The following is a 16300-nucleotide window of genomic DNA, read 5'->3' on the forward strand; positions in this document are numbered from 1 at the left end:
CACATAATTCTCTCATTGATTGGTCAAGATTGTGAACGAGTAGGCTGTTGTTGGAGCTGTATATTTTAGGACTTTGACTATCGTAGGCGAATGATCTCCAAAGATTAAGTTCAATGACGTACGTATGATTTCCTAGAGTTTTACCACCAATCAAGTAGATTACATGTAGATTATCGTTGATCGTATGATAAACCAAAGAATAAAAGTTGGTTATCTCATAGTCAAACTCTTGGAGTTCGGTAACTGTCTTTCTTGTCAAATTCATCTTGAAGAATCGATCCTTGAAATGTATAAAAACATTTCCAAAGCCGTCATGACATGAACACATCACTTTGTAATCTTCGGTATTCTTTACCTTCAGGTAGTACTTTAGCATTCTTGTCTGAAAGCTGAATTCAACGATTACCAATCCATTCTGATAACAAACCATGTAGATACAATCACGGAATATAAATGAAAGTAAAATGATCCGGTTGTCAAATTGAACTTCCTCTTTGAACCTGACCAGTGCTTTGAACTCCATTGTTTTAATGTTGAATACATCTATTCTTGAATTTAACTTTCTCATATTTCCGGGGTAGTAGAGCTGCTGTTCACTTTGTGTGTCAGGTCTGTGGCTACCACTATCGTTATACCCTATCATATAAATGTGATCTCCATCATAACAAACCGATCGGAATTGTGCAAAGTTCTTCAAGGTTGGAATATCATCTTGAAAATCTACAGTCATTGGAAACGAGGTCAGGGATATTCTCATAAACTTGTTGATAGATCTGTCATATCCACCAAATACATAGATTGCATCGCCAGTATTCACCGTAGAATACAATGAGAATTTACCTATCGATTTTAGATTATCTAAAGAATGATAGGATTTATCGGCAATGTTTATCAGAGTAATTCCACCGACGATATCAAGCGAAAATATAAAAAGTGATTGTTTTCTTGGTTGAACTATTGGTGAATTGGAAAGGATAACTTTATCTTTGTGAATTAATTTTTTGGAAAATGTAGTTGACGATTGTTGTACTGGCGTTGGTTCAGTCGAGGTAATTGGTGTTGTTATATTATTTCCATTTATATTATTTCTACTATTTTCCTTTGTTTCATTATTAATTATATCTTTATTCTTTTTACTTGATTTAATAAAATGTCTCTTTTTGGATAAAACATCTTTTAATGATGAAACCATCGACTTTGAAATTATTTGTTGATGTTTATCCAACTCATTTTTCTCCAATATATGTCCATATATTATATCCATAATATAAATATGTTTAATAAAGTATGGTTTTTAGAATAAAATCATTTTTCCACTTGTTTATTGCCTACGTAGACAAAAAACTTATTCACCCTTCTTTCAAAGGTTAAATCCAAAGATAATAATAATGTCATAATAATAAAAGTGACAATGAAAATTCTTGATTATTAATTTTTTGCAGGTAAAATGAATGCCTCATTTGGAACCAAAAGAGTTGTCCAATGTGAAGTTGTTGTTTGTTAAGTTTTTTTTGAAGTTTGTTTGCAATTGCATTGTTCATCAACACCCAAAAATGAAGTTGATCTTGATTGGACATCAAAATTTCGCAGTCATAACATTTTGGTAATTAAATAAAAAAAATAAAACAATTTAAAAAAGTATCATAAAAATGATTTGATTTTTCAAAGTTCACATCTCACACCTTATAATATCCACTTTTTGGGTAATTTCTCCTCATTCTATTAAAGATCAAGTACTTTGTAGATCATTTTGGGGGAGTGAACCTTTTTTGTTATTTTTTTTTTATGTCACAGCCTTTGTAACATCAAAAAACACAAAAGATTTTTTCTAAAAACAAAACCTTTTTTTTTTTTCTTAAATTTAGTGATGAAAGTTTAAAACCACATAAAGGCTATTGGGCACCCGTAATGCAATTCTTCACAAAATCAAAAAAAATAAAAAAAGAATCCATATTATTATGATCAAATGCACAGCAAAGCAACCTTTTGTTTGTTCTTAAAATTTATTTTATTTTATTTCTCTATTTTTTATTTTTTTTATTTGTAATATTACAAATTTTATCTCTACAACTATATATGTTTGTTTTATGAAAAGATGAAGTTCAATAGAAATAATATAAACTATGTATTTTTAGTTATATCGCTAATTATAGTGGTCACTACATTTTCGGTGGTAGAGGGACACGGCGCCAATTTACAGTTTCCGAGCAGACCCTATTTTATCGCACCCACACCAAACGACGAAGCCGTCATAAAGTGTCCAGTTGGTCAAACCACAACTTGGACCTATAAAGCTACTACAAAGAATCCAAAGGATGACGTATATATATTCTCGGTAAATAGACCACACGGTCTTGATATCTCCAAACAAAACGGTACCAACCCAGCAGTCGTTAACGTCAGCTGGAAACCAAAATCAAATCAAATCGGTACCTATAAACTATTGGTAGCCGTAACCAATATTGATTTCGTACTTTTCTGGGATACTTTAAGTATTACATTGGTTGTTGGTATGTTCATAGTTAATTAAAAAAAAAAAAAAAAAAAAAAGATTAAGAAATATTAATTTATTTTATTTAATTCTAGAACCACAACCATGTGGTAATGGTGCACCAAGAAAAGGATGTAATCCAAAGAAAGAGAATTGTTGTCAATGCGATCCAGGTTGGGATCCAGCTTCCTCATGCTATGAGTGTTTGCCAGGATACTTTGGAAACAATTGTGATCCGGATCCCCCATGTGTAAATGGTATTGTGAATTCCGGTAGAACTGGAAACGGTCAGTGCGTCTGTAACTTTGGATGGACTGGTGCTTCATGTGATATTCAATTGCCACCACGTTGCGATCCAAATGCCAAATCTAGAATTGTCACCTCCACTTCATCGCCATACAACTATTTGAACCCATACGATTTGTTGATCTATCTCGAACCAAACAATCCAAATCTTCAGGTTCCACTCCAGCTGTCACAATACTCACAGATTCCAAAGATCGATATCTATCTCTTGGTTGACACCAACGTAAAGCAATGGAGATGCAGCGAAGATCTTATTGCATACGTTGATCACCTCATGTTCAAATTTGCAGTCTACAACAAAAACACAAAGTTTGGTTTGGGTCTATTCAGTGACTCGCCAACCAAAGGTTTCAACTTTGAGCACAAATACGCTATTGGATCGATGGTAAAGAGAGCTTTCAGAAAGGAAACTTTCACCAGTTCCTCTACTTCTACCGGTAACAGTTTGATTGCTCTCAGTCTGGCATCGAATGCCACTGTTGGATGGCGTGCAAGCTCATATCGTTCGATTGTTGTCATCACCGACAATGATTGTGCAGCTTTAACCAATTCTCTGGTCGCCACAACTCACTCTAACCTCGTTGAGAACTACATCATGCCAACTGTCATCTCAATGGGTAGCGACGTTCCAAACTGGAATCAATTCGTACAGGCCAACGGTTTCGGTGTTACCGACAAGACAACCGTATTCGGCATTGACTGGGTTATCAGAGGATACCACTCGATTCTCAATTCATTCCGTCAGGTATCACCGGAGATTGTCGGAGATTCTCGTTCATTCTTGCCATCGTTACCATCGAACTTCCAAATTCCATGGTACTCAACCAAGCCAATCACCATCCCAATCAACCTCCAATTGCCAGCTCAGGTCTCTTCGCCAGCCGACGTCGAATTCGATATTTCGCTACCGGGTTACGGAAAGTCGCATTTCCACATCCAATTCAACAGTCCCCCAGTTGCTGCACCTCTTACCTTCACCGAGACTACCTTTGATCCAATCACTTTCACACTTCCAGTTTCCGACCCAGATCAAGACACTCTTCTCGTTCAATTCCAACTTCCAATTCAAGGTATTCTGTTTGACTCGAACAACAACAGCATCGACCCAACCGCTTTTTACCCGGCCACCACCCAATTTGTCTTATATCCACTTCATCAAGTCAACTTCACAGTAACCATTGGCTACTCTGTCAACGATGGATGTACCACAGTCTCTAGCTACATTCAAGTCGATATCATCAACACCAACACTGGTCCAGTTGCCAATCCACTCCATTTTGACGCCATGAACTACGCCGATATCTCATTCGTTCTTCCAGTATCGGATCCAGACAACAACCCACTCCAAGTCAGATTCAACGCACCAACTGATGGAATGATTTTCATTGGAAACCAAACAATCACCGATGATTTGTACTACCCTGCCTCTACACAATTCACACTCAAATGGTCTGCACCATTGACAACTGTTGAATTCCAATATCAGTGCACCGACGGTCAAAGCACCGCTACATCGGTTGTCTCTGTTCTTTTGATCAACAGACCACCAGAGGCTGCACCAGTCGTACTCACTGCAACCACCACCGACGAGCTCTCATTCACTCTTCCAGTTTCCGATCCAGATTTAAATCCAATGAGTGTATCGTTCACCTCGATCCCAGTGTTTGCATCGATTGAGCTCATCGATGGTACACGTGTAGTTGAAAACGTTCTCTACCCATCGGCTAGCACCTTTGTTTATACTCCTTCATTCTCGAATCCATCGATGTATGCTACCTACTCTGTAACCGACGGTTATCTCTCTGCATCATCCTATGTCAACATTACATTGTTGGAAACCCCACCAGTTGCACCGTTTGTCAATCTCACAGTTCCAGGTGTAGACAACCACTACGACTTCACCATTGGAGTATCCAATGCCAATCCAAACGATGTCCTTTCCATTAAATTCTCTGGTCTCTCCACTCAAGGATTTATCGCAACTCGTAACGGCGCCCCAATCGTAGAGGGAACTTACTACCAAACCAACTTGTTCACCTTTGTTGCCACCAACAATGTTGTCTACTCTGGATTCTACACTGTTTCCAACGGACAATTTGAATCATCAAACAACCTCGCCGTTCTATTCGAGAATTTGCCACCAGTTGGTCAACCAATTGACATCATCACTGAGAATCTTCAACCAAAGCTCTTCACTATCCAAGCTTCCGATCCAGAGAACGATCCGGTCTACTACGAAATCGATCCACCAGTCAATGGAACTCTCAGAGTCTACAATGGTGCAGTGATTACCACCACCTTTGCTTTCACTGGTGCCAAGGATTTCGAGTATACACCAAACCAAGAGTCCGACTACTTTGCCTACCGTTACAAGGATGCCTATCATCCATTCACCGACAGCTACGTCAGATTCCGTCAGAGTCAACCACCCGTTGCTCCATATTTGTATTTCGAGCGCCAAAACTACGATCCATTCAACTTTACTATTCCAGCTTACTCACCAGTGTTCCCAGCCAGTGAGCTCATCATCCAGATCGTAATCATCCAACCAATGGCACCACTCTATGCCAACGGTCAACTAGTCGATTACACCAGCAACTACACCACCAGTACAGTGTTTACTCTCCACCCAATCGAACAAACCGGTGCCATTGTCTACTCTGCATTCGATGGAATCGGTTCCACCTATGGTCCAATCAACTACACCATGACAAACCTTCCACCCTCGACATCCAACTCGAACTACCAAAGATACGATTTGCAACCATTTGCATTGTCCTTCCAGAACAATGCTCAGTCACCAAGAGGTCACTCACTCTTTATCTACAAGTTTGTTAATTCCGCTAATGCCAACTACCGCTTGGTAACAGCCAACAACAACCAAACAGTTGATCCCAACGGAAACTACTCGATCAACACCCAGTTCAACTTTATGCCAACCGGTGTTTGGGGAACTGCCTTGATCGAAGGTTACGTTACTGACAACTATCTCCAAGCTCCAACTCCATTCGTAATCAATGTCACCTTTGCCAATCCACCACCAATGGGAGTCAACTACTCAACTTCATGGCCCTCGAAGGATCCAATGACCATCTACATTCCTTCATACGATACCGAGCCCTACACATTTGTTTTCAACTCGATCCCTCAGGATGTAGATGGATTCAAATTGGTTTATGAAAACACTGGCCAATATGTACCAGTAGGTCAGCCAGTCGACCCAATGTCAATGTATACTGCCTACCCTGGTACTCTCAAAAAGCTTGTTCTCCTTTACACATTGGCCGATCAATACTATTCCAATGTCTATAGTTACACAGTCATCTTTGCTGCCAATCAGTAAACAATTAATTCCGATCTCCAACCTCCTTTTCCACCCCCTTACATTATCATAAATGTTTAATTCGAATTAAACACATTCAATATTTATTTATCATACATATTTATTCATCGGAATGATTATTTGTTCATATCCATCGATTCCTATCAGTTATCAATAAAGTTTAAACAATTTACAAAATATAAAAAACTATACCTTTTTGTGTATTCAAATGAATTCTGTCACTCCGCTGTGTCTCTATATTATATTATATATGTTTTAATATATTTTATTTGTTTTTTTATTTAGATTAACTTTCTTTGCTTGAAGTATCTCTTCAAATAGGTGATTTGGAAGATGGCAGTTCCAAACAATACAAAGATGGTGAATACAGCCAACCAAGCAACTCTAGCATTGGTGGATTCGTTAGTGTTTCTCATGGTTTCCTCTCTACCCTTCATGTAGACGATCTCTTCTTTAATTTGATCGACAGCGGCTTCAATCTTCTTCAATTCTACTTCGGATGGTTTCAAAGTTCCCTTTGTAATTAAATCTTGATAGTCATTGGCATCTGCACCAGTCTTGATTTCCAAACTGACAGTTCTACTTAATGGCATAATTGTGGCATCTACATTTTTATAAACAAAATAAATAGTAGTTTAAAATTAATATATCTTTCATTATTAAGCGGACGCTCAAATCAAATTCACAAGTGTATAGTAATTCCAATTCATCTAATTCTCTCCTTTAGAGATTGAAATCAAATTTCTAAATTTCTAGGCTTTGTTGTTCTATATCTTTCTTCTTGTTTGTTTGTTTGTGAAAATGACTGCATAAATAATTGTAATAGCAAAGATAATAACACCTACGTGGTCTGTATGAGTCCAAGAAACAATATAAATATTCACCAGCTTCGTGAGCAGTGAAGGCGAACTTTCCTGATTTGGCATCTTGATTGCTGAATACAATTGAGTTGTGTGAATCACGAATCTGTTTGAAAGGATGATTATCCAAATGTTAGAATATATAGATAGATTGAAATGATAGGAAAACTTAAAAATAGATAAAAATAGATGATGATTGACTTACGTAGAACTTCATTTGCATGCTTTGAGCAACCAATTCAGTTGGATAAGCGAGATTCTTTGAGAGTTTGTCAGAGATTTCAAAGGAACCCTTGACAAGTGTATCTCTTCTGTATTCGTCAGTCAAACATTTTTCATCGGCAGGTCTGACTTCAAACATGAATGAATAGGAATATTGAATACACAATGCCAAACATACTATGGCAAAAATTGATTTATTATTCATTCTTTTTCTTTTTTCTTCTGTCTTTTAATATAATAATAAAATTAAATATATAAAAAAAAAAAAAAAAAGGTTGAACTTAATCAAATGTTGTTGAGTCACACACAGGTCAAAAAAAATTTATAAAAAAAAAAAAAAACAAATTTTTTTGATTTTAAAAAAATGCTTTTCAAAAAAATATATTATTCAATTTATTTATTACTATTACTTGTTTGATTTAATCAGATTTGTTTATTTCATATTTTCATTCTAAACAACTAAAGAATTACAAAAATCTTTTGTAGAAAAACATAGAAATATTTGATTTTTCTTTGCACTTCAAAACAATATAAATATAATTTATTATTATTTTAAATAACTTCGATAAATATGTTGTTATAGTTGATTTATTCAATTGAAAGGAGAGGAGGGATTGAGGCAATGAAGGTATAACATTTACATGATTAGTTTTTTTTTTTTTTTTTTTTTTTTTTTTGAATCATTACAAATTAATTCTTTGTTGATTTTGCAAGATTTGTAATGATCGGTATCAGTCTGTTGATCTCTGCTTCTATTCTCTTTCTAATTGATCGTGCATTCTCTAGGTCTCTATAGTCCTTAGAGATGGTCTCTAATTCGCGGATGACACGCTCAATGTCGGAGCTAAAGTGTGATACGTAGAAGCGGAGTCTTCGTGCCTCACTGCATAGCTTGTCAGGATTGTTTGAGTTGATCGCTCGATTCACTTCGTCCATGATACATTGGTACTCTTGGAGAAACTGCTGTGCCTTTACACTGAGATTCGAATCGGTCGGTGGAGAAGCGGGTGGCTGTACCGGTGGTGGATTGCCGAGGTACTTCTCTATGACCGCTCTGAGTTGGTCGGGATTGATTGGCTTCGAGAGGTAGTCGTCCATTCCGGCATTGAGACACTTTTCCTTATCCTTCTGCAGTGCATGTGCAGTCATTGCTATGATAGGAGTATGCTTGTTCATGACCTTCTCACGAATACGTATGGTACTGGTCGCTTCGAATCCACCCATGTGCGGCATTTGGACATCCATCAATATGAGATCAAAGTCTTTCATTTCCGATGCTGCCACTGCTTGGAGACCGTTCTCTGCCAACGTAACTTTATGACCGAATCTCTCGAGCAGACGAATGGCAAGTCTTTGATTAACGACATTGTCCTCAGCCAACAAGATCTCAGATTGGATTGGTGCAGGCTGAGGTGTATCGCGTGTGATCTGTTGAAGTTGTTTGATCAATGGTTTGGTACTGCATTGAATGACTTCGAGCATCTCTACTGGGGAGACGGGCTTTGAGAGGTAACCAGAGATGACTGAGCTTCTGTTCTCTGGGTCACCACGTTGACCGCTACCGCAAATCAACATGATGATTGAAGCCTGTCCAAAAGATGGATCCTGCTTAATTGCCTCGGCAACTAAGAATCCATCCTTTCCGTTGAGTTGAGCGTCCATAAAGATGTACTCGTAGGGTTGTTTCTTCATGGCGGCTTCTCTTAGCATGTGGAATGCAGAGTCTTGACTGTCGGTAGTGTCAGCTGACACACCATACTCTGAGAGCATCTGGTGTAACACACGTCTTGTCGACTTGTTATCGTCGATAATCAGGGTGTTGACATCCTTGAGCATGATCTTGGAGTTCTCGGTTGGTGCTTGTCCCAATGGGAACTTGGCAATGAAGTCGAAGCGACTGCCTTTGCCTGGAATGGACTCTGCCTTGAGTTTACCACCCATGAGTTCGACCAAACGAGTGGAGATAGTCAAACCAAGACCGGTACCACCATACTTTCTGGTTATTGATCCATCGGCCTGTGAGAAAGCCTCAAAGATCAAATGCAACTTCTCGGCAGGGATACCAATACCGGTGTCGGCCACTGAGAATGCCAGAGTTACTTCACCATTGGTAATGTCCTCCAACTTGACAGTGAGGGAGACTTCACCTTCAGCAGTGAATTTGATGGCATTACCAACCAAGTTGGTAACAATTTGACGAAGACGACCTGGATCACCAATCAAATGGTCAGGAGTATCTGGAATGATATCACAGATAATTTCCAATCCCTTTTGATGAGATCTCCATGCCAATGTCTTTAGAGTCTCATAAAGGATGGTTCTTAAAGAAAAGTCACTCTTGTCTAATTCAAGTCTACCTGCTTCAATCTATTAAAAATTTAAAGTAGTAACAATTAGTTTTTGTTATTATAAAAATTCTATATTTATTATCTAAATAAATACCTTTGAGAAATCTAGAATATCATTGATGATAGTAAGAAGTGATGCAGCAGATGATTGTACCATAGTAAGATACTCTCTTTGCTCAGCATTCAATTCAGTGTCCAATGTGAGGTCGGTCATACCAATGATACCATTCATTGGAGTTCTAATCTCGTGAGACATATTTGCCATGAAATCTGACTTGGCTCTTGAGGCAGCCTCGGCAGCTTCTTTGGCCAAAGTATTCTTGATGGTTGTTTCTTTGAGATTGTGAATCATTTCGTTGATGATTGCCTTGAGGATATTGACTTCACCCTTGGCTTCTACAGAGATGACTCTGGTAAAGTCACCTTTGGTTACAGACTTGGCGACTTCGGCAATGGCTCTAACCTGACCGGTTAGATTAGCAGCCATGGTATTTACATTGTCGGTTAGATCCTTCCAGACACCGCCAACACCTTTTACTTCGGCTTGACCACCGAGTATACCTTCAGTACCTACTTCACCAGCGACACGAGTTACCTCTGCTGCAAAGGTAGATAGCTGATCAACCATTGTATTGATAGTCATCTTGAGTTGGAGAATCTCACCCTTGACATCGAGTGTGATCTTCTTGGACAGGTCACCACTAGCTACGGCTGTGGTGACTTCGGCGATAGCTCTTACTTGGCCCGTGAGATTTGCAGCCATTGTATTTACATTGTAGGTTAGGTCTTTCCAGACACCGCCAACACCTTTTACCTGAGCTTGACCACCGAGTTTACCTTCAGTACCTACTTCAAGAGCGACACGAGTTACCTCAGATGCGAAGGAATTCAACTGGTCAACCATAGTATTGATAGTTTCCTTGAGTTGACGAATCTCACCATTCACATCTACAGTAATCTTCTTGGACAGGTCACCACAAGCTACGGCTGTAGTGACTTCGGCGATAGCTCTTACTTGGCCCGTGAGATTAGCAGCCATTGTGTTTACATTGTAGGTTAGGTCTTTCCACACACCACCAACACCTTTGACTTGTGCTTGACCACCAAGTTTACCTTCGGTACCTACTTCTCTAGAGACACGAGTTACCTCTGATGCAAACGAATTCAACTGGTCAACCATTGTATTGATAGTGTTCTTGAGTTCCAAGATCTCACCTTTGACATCGAGATTGATTTTCTTTGAAAGATCACCGGTAGCCACAGCTGTAGTTACCAAAGCAATCTCTCTCACTTGATCCGTTAGATTGGCAGCCATTATATTTACATTGTAGGTCAGGTCTTTCCAGACACCGTCAACGCCTTTGACTTGCGCTTGGCCTCCCAGCGTACCTTCGGTACCTACTTCCAGTGCCACTCTAGTTACTTCAGACGCGAATGAATTGAGTTGGTCAACCATAGTATTGATAGTGTTCTTCAGCTCGAGAATTTCACCTTTCACGTCAATGGTTATCTTTTTGGACAAATCACCACAAGCTACGGCTGTAGTGACTTCTGCAATTGCTCTTACTTGTCCAGTGAGATTGGCCGCCATTGTATTTACATTGTAGGTTAGATCCTTCCAGACACCGTCGACACCCTTGACCTGAGCTTGTCCACCGAGTTTACCTTCGGTTCCTACTTCACGAGCGACACGAGTTACCTCTGACGCGAATGAATTGAGTTGGTCAACCATAGTATTGATGGTTTTCTTGAGCTCGAGGATTTCACCCTTGACATCCAATGTGATCTTCTTGGACAAGTCACCACTGGCTACGGCTGTAGTTACATTGGCGATAGCTCTCACTTGGTTAGTCAGATTGGAAGCCATTGTATTTACATTGTCAGTGAGATCCTTCCAGATTCCATCGACACCAGGCACCACGGCTTGACCACCGAGTTTACCTTCAGTTCCTACTTCACGAGCTACACGAGTTACCTCAGAACTGAAACTCTTCAATTGGGAAACCATGGTGTTTACGACTTTGGCAATTCTTAGGAATTCACCACGTAATTGTTTTCCAGAGCCATACTCCATCTTGATGGTTTGTGACAAGTCACCTTTGGCTACTGAACCGATGACTCTTACAACCTCCTCAGTTGGCTGGACCATGTCACCAATCAAAGTATTGACGAGATCGATACAAAATTTCCAGCTTCCATTGGCCTCTGGCAAGAGTGCTCTGTCCATGGTATTACCTTCTTTACCGACTTGATTTCCGACACGAGTAAACTCCTTGGCCATTGAATCGCACAGTGCCACAGCATCATTAAACATTTCAATAATATCTTTACCGATACCAGAGCATCCAGTTGAAGATAATCTAATTGAGAAATCTCCATCCTAATGAATGAAAATAAAGAAATAATAATTGTTATTAATAAATTAATTTATAAATTTAAATTTAATTAATTAGACTTACTCTAAATGTTTTTAAAGCAGATTTTAATTCAAATAGAGTCTTTTGACTCATATTGTCTGGTGTAATCATTGGTTGTTTGTAATTATGACAGTGGACACAGTGACATCTTGGCTCAAACATGAGTGCTCTCTCGAGTTCAAGACTGTGTTGGAGCTCCTTTGCTTTCTTTATTCTCTCGGCCAACTCCATCTTTAGGTTCTCATTCTCCAAATCGCTGATCGACATCTTTTCTAATCTTGGTGGTGAAACCATGAGTGAAAGTGAATCGACCAATTGCGATTGACCTTCGAATAGATCAATTTTAGTATTGAGACCCGATGATGATTGCCAAAGTTGGGTATTACTAGTTGGTTTGTTGTTGTTGTTATTATTACTATTTATTGTTTTATTGTTTTGATTGAATTGATTATTACTAATGTTATAATTATTGGTATTGATATTGTTGTCGAATTGAATACCATTGTTGTTGTTGTTGTTCGATCCATTAAAAGATACAGTGGAAGTAGTTGATGTTGATGAGGAAGTGAGATTCAAGTTGAAAGTGTCGATTGGGGAAGATGACATAAAGTTTTGCTCTTCTTTTACTTCGTTCATGTGGAATCTTGGAGTTGACTCTGCAGATGACGGAGAATTCAAAAGGGTGTGATGTTTAGAAAAGTCTAAATCGTCAAACAATGTTGGAATTGGCTTGAACTCACTTTCGGTGTTTGAAGACTCCTTAGCAATGAATGGTGTAATATCATCGGGCAAGTCGTGCTTGTTCAAGTAGGTCGAAGAAACCTTTTGTCTTGAAATGGATGGAGAACTGGTTGGGGATGACATTTTTCTCTTTCTGTTGAATTGTGGTGTACTATTATATTTTTCTTCGTTGTTATTGAGATTGGTAGTGTTATAGTTTCCAATATTAATATTTTTTATATCACTACAAGCGTTTTGAATAAAATTGTTATTACTATTTAAACTTGGTGATGAGTTAAACGATAGTGTTGGTGATGAAAAAATGTTGGCTTTTGTATCAGTGTGATTTGAATCGGCGTGATTAGGTATGTTTTTCATTAATGTTAAATAAAATATATATCTATAATATAATAAATATATATGTATAAATATATATTTATAGTTATAGATTGAAATATGAATATATCTTATCTTTAGATATAACTATATGAAAATCTTAATTTGGGTTTAATATTCTTTTGGTGGCGGTTGTTGTTGTTGTTATTATTGATATTGGAAGTAAATAAAATATTCCAATTTAAAAAAAACTAAATTAAATATTTAAAAATTTTTAATTTATTTCTTTACAAATTTATTTGTAAATACTTGAAAATAATTGATAACTATTGTGAATTGATAAGTTGTTGTCCTATTATGTGGATTGAATGAATGTATTAGCAAAAAAAACTGCCAAAAATACATATAAAAAATTATAATAAAATATTATTTTGATGGAGATGATGTTCCTTGTTTAATATTTGCACATATTACAGTAGAATATTTAAAATATTAAGGTATAATCTTTAGTCTAACAAACATAGTAATAAATAACTTTAAACAGTGCAATGAAAATTCTGATAAATAAATAATAAATTCATAGCATATGTGAGTGTAATATATAGTTTTTTAAAAATATTTTAATAAATAATATTTAAATTTTATCGTAGAATGTTAAGGTGAATGTCGAGTGGTTGGAAATTAAAGTCCAACTTAATTATTCCTTCAGACATTGGTGAGCGACTTCATAAAAAAAAAAATTAACAAAGTCCAAAAACAAATTTCTAATGAGATATAAATATGGTTGGAGAATGCCCTGTGGTGGTAGGTGTGGACTTAAAAAAAAAATTTTTGAAAAAAACAAAAATTCAATTGTTTTTTTTTTTTTGGATGAGTTTCCTCAAATGGAAATTTTGGATTTTTTATATATAGATTGGTGAGGGTGAATGAATTTCAATGTTTGAGACAAAAAAAAAAAAGTTGTGAATTACAATTAATGTAAGAGAAAAACAAGAATACATGGATTTCGAACGGTTTTGTCCAAATACATGGATTTCGAACGGTTTTTTCCATTTCCGAAAATAAAAGGGTTTGGTGCGTGAGCGATTCGAAAAATGATGTCAGTAAAATACAAACAATTACTGACATTGTTAAGATGTCATCACAGATACCTACCTAAGTTTATTCAGATTTATTTTTCACTTGGCTATTTTACTTTTGTGGACTGGTATCCAGAGTGATATTGGCTCAAACTCTTTACGCTTTGTTATTGTTTTGGGATGCTAATTATAATATTATTTTTTGTTTGTTTGTTTTTAGAAAAATAAACAACTTGGTAAGATTTTTTTTTTTTGATTGCAAGATTGTATTCGAGTACAATAATTTTTTTGGTTATATAAGTATACAGTTATTATTGTAGTGGTGCGTTGAATAATTAATTTGGATAGAAATGATACTGAATGTAATAATAAAATGAAATTTTGGTCCTTTGATTAAAATGTTATTTAATTATATAAATAATAAAAGTTAATGTTAATGATGGCAATAACTCTTATGGTATGGAAAATAACAAAGTTAGGAATCTTAATTTAAACATATATAAATATTGTTAAAGGTATGACCATGTGGAATAATGTTAGAAAATAAAATAATACAAAAACAACTTAATTTTTATCTAGAAAAGGGGAATTGCTCTATTTCAACAATTCTGTAGTGTCAGTCTATTAATTTTATTGGACAATCAGTAAAACTAATTGTTCTGATTAAAATAAAAAACTTTTGTTTTTTTTTGGTTAATGTAGTTGGTAGTTCGCAGATTTCAAATGAATTGAAGTTTAACTGCGCTGCAAAGAGATTCTAAGAACTCTAAATGATAAAAAGAACTGAACTATAGGTGAATTGTACAGAAATAAAGAATGATAGATAATTGTAATAACACAGAAAGGAACAGTTGATTGACAAAGTGTTAATTAATTGTAGTTGTTGAATAAAAATGGAACAAAAAAAATAAATATATTTGCTTAAATGGAATATATTAAATTACAATAAAACAAAAATTTGTCCGATTCAATTATAAATAATCCATTTATTTTTTTGTAAAGGTTTTTACTTTTTAAAAAAAAAAAAAAAAAACTCTTTTGTATCTGTTATGGTTGATGAGGATTGAGATAGAGACATATGAAGTGAATACTATTATTTTATTGTCTGAACACCCCTTCTGCTATCACACTAGGTGTAGTAATCCAGCTAAAATGTGGTGTGTTGATTTTAGAGTTTATAATAATGAAATCAATTGGATTTTTGAAATATGACAAAATTTCTATGTTTGTCTTTTGACAAAATAGGAAAAAAAAAAACAATTTGGTCAACTGACGAATTGACCTACAGCAGCTTCCTTGTACGCCAGACATTTGATGAGTGGTTGGACAATTTCGAGAAAAAACAATAAAACAATTTTGTTTTTAAAAATATTAATTTACGAGTGGGAACAACCTCAAAAGGCAATCGGTCCATTCCAAAATAAAACAAACAAACAAACAAACTAACAATGAGTAAAATAATAACTTTCACCAGAGACAACAACAACAATCGTAGTTTCAGTGGAAAGTGTGAAGTGTGGGTTGTTTTAAAATAATATATAGAATCTGCTTTACCACCAACTCATTGCCTCGGCTTGATTGAGAATTCTCCATTGTGTTGTGTTGTTGCGTTGTGTTATTCTATTGTAGTTTGTTAAATGTGGAGTGGTGAGGGTGGGGATCATGTGGTATTGCTATTTTTCATATTCGTTATTCTTTTATTGATGATGAGCAAGCCAAGATGATGTTTAATTTGAAACCGTTATTAATAATTTATCTTGTTCTTTGGGTGATGAATAGTGATATCATCGTGTCAAACATGTATGATCATCATATGCAAGATAATGTGGTCAAAGAAGGGATTGATATCAATCTTTTAAAAAAACAAAAAAAATAAATAAAAAAAGAAAAAACACTTTTTTTTGGAAAAACCAAATAAAATCTTTGTTTTGTTTTTTTTTAATATGAATAATCAGTTTTTTTAATTTAAAATTTTTTGGTAAATTGAAAATTTACCGTTTTTTTTTATGTTGTTTCAGCTTCGTTTTAAAAATACCACCACTCTTTTGGAGGACTCGCATCCATGCAAAGCAAAAATTCTCTGATTGATTAATTTTTTTTGCTCACAACAACAAAATTAATAAATACTTTATTTGACATTATTTCCTTATTAATGCATGAACCAAGATAATGGTGACC

The 16300-nt window shown here is 36.0% G+C and overlaps 4 protein-coding genes across 4 annotated transcripts; 1 reads left to right on the plus strand and 3 right to left on the minus strand.

Moving 5' to 3' along the window:
• Positions 1–12: 12 nt before the first annotated feature.
• On the minus strand, positions 13–1264 carry PPL_00410 (uncharacterized protein; the record flags this gene model as incomplete). The annotated part of the gene is made up of 3 exons (XM_020571440.1): positions 13–56; positions 79–280; positions 428–1264. 3 exons carry the CDS (start codon positions 1262–1264, stop codon positions 13–15), a joined length of 1083 nt encoding a protein of 360 aa, XP_020438714.1.
• A 183-nt stretch (positions 1265–1447) lies between these two features.
• On the plus strand, positions 1448–6140 carry PPL_00411 (uncharacterized protein; the record flags this gene model as incomplete). Its single annotated transcript, XM_020571441.1, has 5 exons — positions 1448–1495; positions 1518–1603; positions 1866–1910; positions 2209–2510; positions 2587–6140. 5 exons carry the CDS (start codon positions 1448–1450, stop codon positions 6138–6140), a joined length of 4035 nt encoding a protein of 1344 aa, XP_020438715.1.
• A 281-nt stretch (positions 6141–6421) lies between these two features.
• Positions 6422–7427, minus strand: empD (emp24/gp25L/p24 family protein; the record flags this gene model as incomplete). The annotated part of the gene is made up of 3 exons (XM_020571442.1): positions 6422–6744; positions 6986–7106; positions 7206–7427. The coding sequence occupies 3 exons, from the start codon at positions 7425–7427 to the stop codon at positions 6422–6424; spliced, it is 666 nt and encodes a 221-aa protein (XP_020438716.1).
• Positions 7428–7912: 485 nt separating this feature from the next.
• On the minus strand, positions 7913–16261 carry dhkJ (histidine kinase; the record flags this gene model as incomplete). Its single annotated transcript, XM_020571443.1, has 5 exons — positions 7913–9589; positions 9665–11950; positions 12030–13107; positions 15157–15212; positions 16250–16261. 5 exons carry the CDS (start codon positions 16259–16261, stop codon positions 7913–7915), a joined length of 5109 nt encoding a protein of 1702 aa, XP_020438717.1.
• Between the last annotated feature and the right edge of the window lie 39 nt (positions 16262–16300).

This window comes from Heterostelium album (genome assembly GCF_000004825.1).
Source record: "Heterostelium album PN500 unplaced genomic scaffold PPL_scaffold1, whole genome shotgun sequence".
Classification (NCBI taxonomy): Eukaryota; Evosea; class Eumycetozoa; order Acytosteliales; family Acytosteliaceae; genus Heterostelium; species Heterostelium album.